Below are 6,725 nucleotides of genomic sequence, written 5' to 3'. Positions count from 1 at the left end.
TTTCCATTTTGAATATAAAGTCCTGTAGAGCGGACTTTCTTTCTATCTATACTTCATTTGTGGAAAAGGATTTTTTATTCTGCACAAGCAATAAAGAGAATTTTCGAAACTGCAATTACCATCGCTATAGTGAAAAAAGTTCACTAGCAACTCCAGCTTCCCCTTAAGGTGATCCTGGAGTTGCTAGTGAACTATTTTTTCACTATAGCGATGGTAATTGCAGTTTCGAAAATTCTCTTTATTGCTCGTGCAGAATAAAAAATCCTTTTCCACAAATGAAGTATAGATAGAAAGAAAGCCCGCTCTACAGGACTTTATATTCAAAATGGAAAAAAGTTAGAAAAGACAAATGCAAGTTTTTAACTTTTTTCCATTTTGAATATAAAGTCCTGTAGAGCGGACTTTCTTTCTATCTATACTTCATTTGTGGAAAAGGATTTTTTATTCTGCACAAGCAATAAAGAGAATTTTCGAAACTGCAATTACCATCGCTATAGTGAAAAAATAGTTCACTAGCAACTCCAGCTTCCCCTTAAGGGGATGCTGGAGCTGCTAGTGAACTTCTTTGCGATGGTGCTGCCATCGCACAATATTTGCACAATAAAATGTTTTTTTACAAAAATTTGGCAATTTGTACGCACAAAATCGCTGTTGAGCGGTGTTTGGACACAATTAAGGAATATGAGACTGCTTTTCGAAGTGACTTTAGAAGCGTCATAAAAGAGAATTCTGTGTTTTCCTTTAGGATTAGAGGTTAGAATACAGGAGAACACAGAATTCTCTTTTATGACGCTTCTAAAGTCACTGCGAAAAGCATCCTCATATTCCTTAATTGTGTCCAAACACCGCTCAACAGCGATTTTGTGCGTACAAATTGCCAAATTGTTGTAAAAAGCATTTTATTGTGCAAATATTGTGCGATGGCAGCACCATCGCGAAGAAGTTCACTAGCAGCTCCAGCATCCCCTTAATGTCAACATCAACAGATCGAGTACGCAATACGCTGATCTGGCACATCGCCGAGTTCATGCTCTACAGTTGCACGTTCAAACTTGCGAGCGGTGCAACGAGGGGGTGCGACACGCCGTGCACCCACCGTCCGTCGTCCGATCCTGCTCCGGCTTAGCGGGTTCAGTTTGGTCGGAAATTCGCTCGGTGGTTTCATTTCGTCGCGCAGTGCCGTACGTAGACTCTTCGAGCGCGCGTCACTCCCGGCTTCGATGAATCGTCGTTGCGTGCACGTACGCACGAGTGCGCGTATCGCGCGGAACGCGACCGACCGTGCGCGCATATTAACAGTTCGTCCGAGACTTCCGAGTGCGCGAGCGCCTTGTTGATTGCCGGTCACTCCGACAGCCGGTCAGGGCTGTTTTCGCGCTCGTCTCGCGCCGAACATGATAACGGCGGCCCGTCGGCAGGCGAGGACGTGTCGAGCGAGTTCGTAGACGGTTCGAGCTATAAATATCGCGATAAAAGGCGCGGCGGCATTTAAATTTGGACAGCGTCGAGCGGAACAGCCGGCTCGCGGGGCAGGACGGCTATTTTAAAACGATTGGCGGATATTGTATGTCGGACTCTGCGCGAATCGCGTCCGACGTGTGAAGCGCGATCGACGCAGCCTTAATTCGCAGCTCGCAGCTTGTTTATCGCAGCGTCGTCAACATGGGGCTGATACTGTCCAGATTCCGGGTAAGTACGTCACGACGAAAGTGCCTGCCTCTGACGTTTCGCGTTGGCGTTTGAGGTTAGCACCGAGTCGCTAAACGCGTGCGGCGTGCGAACACCTCTCGCATCTGATAATTCCCCTTGTTCCGGGTGCACCCCCCTACGAGCGATCGCTGAGTAATATTTTTAAATGTCATTCATCGCTATTTATAGCGCCCGTCCGTACGGGACGGTGACAGATTCGGAGCTGCGAGTTGTGCAAGCTTCGAAAGCGCGAAACGACAATTTTTTCAAACGTCGAACTAGTACGGTCGCGTAACGCATAATTGCGTTTATATAAGTACGTTCACGCCTAATGTACAAATTTTCTTCCGTCTAAACACGCGGAGACACGCCGCAATTATAAGTATCTGGGACTCATTGTGCGTAAGGTACTTCCTTGTTGGGTACCATCGTTCCATGAGTATACAAAATTGGCTGATAAATTTATTCCGTAGGCTCACTGTGAGAGCTAGATATTAACATTCAATGAACTTTGTTCTAATTCAGGCATCACGAAAGCCATTGTTTTATGGATGCATGAGTGGCATAAAATACTCCATAAATTAAGAAGATAAATTTAGAATTATATTGTTATTTATTTTTATATATGACACACTTAATTTTATATGTAACATTCTTAATGTATAATAATTAGTGCAGCATATGGAATATTTTAATATACTTTATAATATTTTAATATTTCCCCTGATATTTCCAAATCTCATCTGATCTTTCAATTTTATTTCTGTCCATTATCCTATCTATTTTAGTATTTTTAATATGATAATAGTATTGTAAATAGAACATTTAATAAACGATTGAATGTAAAAGTAGTCAAAGTGTGTTTAAGCATTGTTGGTGGTTACCATAAATAATGTATCTCAGACAAGATATTTGACTTTCTTATGAATCATATTAATTCGTTAGTAATGTTGTTACGTATGACTGTCACATTTGTTTTACTTATATTATATCTGTTATTCTTTCTATAGAACTATCAAATCATACTTTTGACAACCATTTATGTCAATTATTAATTATAGAACATTATAATAAAATAAATTGTATATGCTATTTTTATATAAAATAAATCTTAGATAGTTGTACAATTAATAAAAAATTAATTTATTATTTTCAGAAAAAGAAAACGACCATTGAAATTTTGGAAGATCTTGATTCAGTAAGTAGCATATTATTTTTGTTGTTTTGTATATAATATAATAACACAAAATAACATTGTGCAATTTTGTTTTTTCAGCAAATTAAAGACATACAGCAATATGGACAAACTACAGAGCAAAAACATAAGAAGATAGTGGGAACTATCATCATTTATGGCGTTGCTCTTTACATCATGATAGCATTCATCTTTTACTTCTGTTTCTTTCCAGCTTCATTATATGATCAACTCTTTTACATAACACCATTACTACTTTTCCCGATCTTGTAAGTTTGTAATTACACGATATATTTTATAATCACAAGATATTTATTCAATTTACACGGAAATATTTTGATAGAAGATACAATCCAAATTATTTCTTTTTCCCTTTCCAGGATACTTTTAACAAAGAAAATGGTTTCATGGTATTATAATCGTAAAATTACTCACAATCAAGAAAAGCTGTCTACAATTGTAGCAGAAAAAAAGAAGATATTAAATGAAGTTACTGAAACAGAAACGTATAAGAAAGCTAAAGAAATACTATTGAAGTTTGCACCAGATGAATTAACCATGTCACCTGTAAGTAACTAGTGTTCTTCTAATCATCTGAATTTTTATTAGGAAATTCATATATTTAATCAAATATATATAATAATGTGCTAAACAACATAATGCAATCCCTTTGTATTTAAAAAAATATATAAGAAAAAAGCAATTGGAAATAAAATAGTTACATATTTCAAATTTTCTAAAAAGTTAAGTTAAAAGTTATACATGTCATTATTTAATTTTCCATTAATTTTCCTTTGAAATATAACTTACTATCCTTGTATCTTTTTTCTTTACAGTTAACTCCGAAGGTTTGTACCGCAAAAACAAGTATGAGGCATGCCTAAGAATAAAAGTAAACTGAATAAAACTGACAAAACATGTAAAACTAAACTATGAGAAGAATGTATTGCTAAAAAGAAATATTTTTACAGATATTCGCAATATCGTGATATGTCAAAGTAAGAAATAAATGTCTGCTTTTAGCTTACGCAAAGGTTGTCAGAAACACCTCGGCGTCTTACACCGCAGGCTGTAATATCTCCTCTGCCTGGCAATTCCGAATTAAGAAGAAGACTCATACCGGCGCAAAACCAACCACCAAATATACAGCCTGGTGTAATTCCTCCTGGTCTGTCAACGCCAATGAGATTGAATCAACCGGCAAATGTTCCTTTCCCGCCTAGCGCCAGAATTATTAACCCCGCAACTATAGGTTTCCGTAAGTAAATATGTAATAAAAAAGATGACTTGTTGAAATGTTTATTTGTATATGCTAAGAGACGCTTTGCGTTCTCTCATCTAATCGTATGCGAGTGATTAACGATTACGCGTTTCATGATTTTAGGATCACCTCTGCCGCGACCTGTACTACCGCAACACAGGACTGTGATTGACCGTTTAGTCGACTACCTAGTAGGTGACGGTCCTGCAAATCGCTACGCTTTGATTTGTCGTCAATGTGAGTTTCACAATGGAATGGCGTTGAAGGAAGAATTCGAATATTTTGGTAAGCAAGAAGCTTTCTTTTCAAAGTCTTTCAGGAGCATGTCTGTAATAAATGGCATTACTCGAAAATATATTTCTTGCAGCATACAGATGCTGTTACTGTGGTTTCTGGAATCCTGCAAGAAAGCAGAAACCCTTTGCTCCAAAATTGGATTTCGACATGAACAACACCGTCGTAAGTGCGAGCATAACCGAAACTACGTCTCAAAACGCAGACGAGGAACCCGATAAACTTAATGAGTCGGAGACTTGCACGCAATCGGATACAGGTATGACATATTTTCCTCTTCTTTCTTGCACCGACACGTATATAGTAGCTTGATTGTATTTTAGTTACTGCAAATATTTTCTGAGATAGCTGATAGAGAAGACAGGAATATATGAGTTTATTTATAATCCTTTTATACATTTTAGATTCGGATATTGAAGTAGTCGAAAGACCAGGCGAAACACCTGATACTCCGGAGGCAGAATCTAAAGAATTATTAGAAAATGAAAACGAATCCGATAAGATAGAGACGTGACGTATCAATACACAACAATCACAACTTTTATATTTAAATAATTAGTCCAATGGTGAAAAATGTTTATAAATCAGAACTTCAAGTAAGTCGAAAATTTAATGCAAAAAAATGAATAAGTGAAAGAAAGAAAGCCATGGAAGCCAATTGTAAAATTCGTTGACTTTTTTAACACGCAACGCGATTTAGAGAAAACTTGAGACATAATATATCTTGTCAGTACTTGTGTTACGGAAATAAATGTCCCAGTGTGTCGATTGTGAAACGTTGCTGTACACGAAACTGTTCTATAATATAGAAATAGCATAAATATTACATGATTGTTGGTGATACATATAACAAAATATATAAATCTTCTGCGTCAACTAGTGTCTAAAGATCACGTTAGTATTTGCAAGAAAATTGAAAGAATGCATGAAAAGTATATCTTTACGATTATAAATGGAATCATTCCAAATTTTTACCTGCTTAGCATATAATAGTTGTTGCTGAAATAACAAGAAGAAATGTCATGTAAAAAATTAATATTGGAATACTTAATTATTGCACATTAATAACAAAATATTGAAAATAAATAACAAAAAATTCGTATAGATTTAGAGATATTTCTGTAAAGTTTTATTATTTGAGACATAATCTACTGAAATGTTGCAAATTATGGCAATAGTAGATGCGGCGAAATACTTGAATATTTATGAAAAACGTTCGTACGAGAGTCGCTTGATAAGTCCTTGGAAAATGTATAAGATGGCGGCATTAATATCAAATTGACATAATAATTGATGTGTGTATATATATATATATATATATGCATATATATTTTCTAAAGACTTATCAAACGGCTCTTATATTAAACATAATAATATATTATACATTTTATAAGACTGTCTGTCTTGTTTGCAGAGGCAAAGCGTTATTTATATTTGGCCACAAATTTTTCAGAAAAACACATTTTTTCTCACATATCTTAAGCTCTGCAATTCCTTTTATCTGGTTGTTAAACTAGTTACATGTACTGCGTAATAGTTGCATAACTAAAGTTATATTACTAAAGCAAAAAAACGTTACATGTTTCAGCACATTAATTATTGAATTAGAGTTAGATATTAAGGCTAACATGAATTGTGTTGTATAGGAGTTTTGCGAAAGAAAAGAATGAAAGAAAGATGTATTTGGTAATAACACTTTTTGTATAGAAAATTATTATTTAGCACATAAAGTGATTTCTGGATTAGGTATTGCGATCATCCCTGAAAAATTGTACAATGCATTATGTTACTTATGATTGTAATCCACTGTGATTATAGACTAATGACACTTATAGTGATTGTAATCGGTTTTTACTTCAATCTTTAGCTCTTATAAAGATATCCGTTTCTATTCTGTTATAATGTACTTTCAGCTTTCCCTAATAATGGATTGTACCGTGCCAATCTGAAGCATTATTTAAAATTTCTTTCAGAATTTCAATGTAACTTCTAATGCGATTATGATCTTGTACATATAAAAAATATTTTAGTAATTTGGAATGCCGTTGGTATTATACAATTTTCGATAAACCTTCGACACGATCTTTGTTATTTATCGTATTCAAGAACATTATATTCTGCTAGCAATATACAACTAATAATTTTCTCTTAAACATTTCCTCGTGCTATAATATTTATAATATTTAATGTTTTAGTCATTCCACGTTTGTAAAATTTTTAAAACCTTTATTTTAAAAAAGAGGTGTATTCTTCTGTATTCTGTAAAGGAGAATACACTTTTCTTTT

General features: G+C 35.0%; 1 protein-coding gene across 1 annotated transcript; it reads left to right on the top strand.

Annotated features, from left to right (window-relative positions):
* The first annotated feature begins 1,041 nt into the window (after window positions 1-1,041).
* On the top strand, window positions 1,042-6,479 carry LOC105282184 (endoplasmic reticulum junction formation protein lunapark-B). The gene is made up of 9 exons (XM_011343960.3): window positions 1,042-1,689; window positions 2,846-2,887; window positions 2,966-3,153; window positions 3,265-3,451; window positions 3,721-3,732; window positions 3,908-4,142; window positions 4,269-4,430; window positions 4,513-4,698; window positions 4,844-6,479. Exons 1-9 carry the CDS (start codon window positions 1,663-1,665, stop codon window positions 4,951-4,953), a joined length of 1,149 nt encoding a protein of 382 aa, XP_011342262.1. The 5' UTR covers window positions 1,042-1,662; the 3' UTR covers window positions 4,954-6,479.
* The last annotated feature ends 246 nt before the right edge of the window (window positions 6,480-6,725 follow it).

The sequence above is a fragment of the Ooceraea biroi genome, chromosome 10 (genome assembly GCF_003672135.1).
Source record: "Ooceraea biroi isolate clonal line C1 chromosome 10, Obir_v5.4, whole genome shotgun sequence".
In the NCBI taxonomy this organism is placed as follows: domain Eukaryota; kingdom Metazoa; phylum Arthropoda; class Insecta; order Hymenoptera; family Formicidae; genus Ooceraea; species Ooceraea biroi.
The sequence above is the reverse complement of the archived record's forward strand: the minus strand, read 5'-3'. Positions and strand labels throughout refer to the sequence as shown.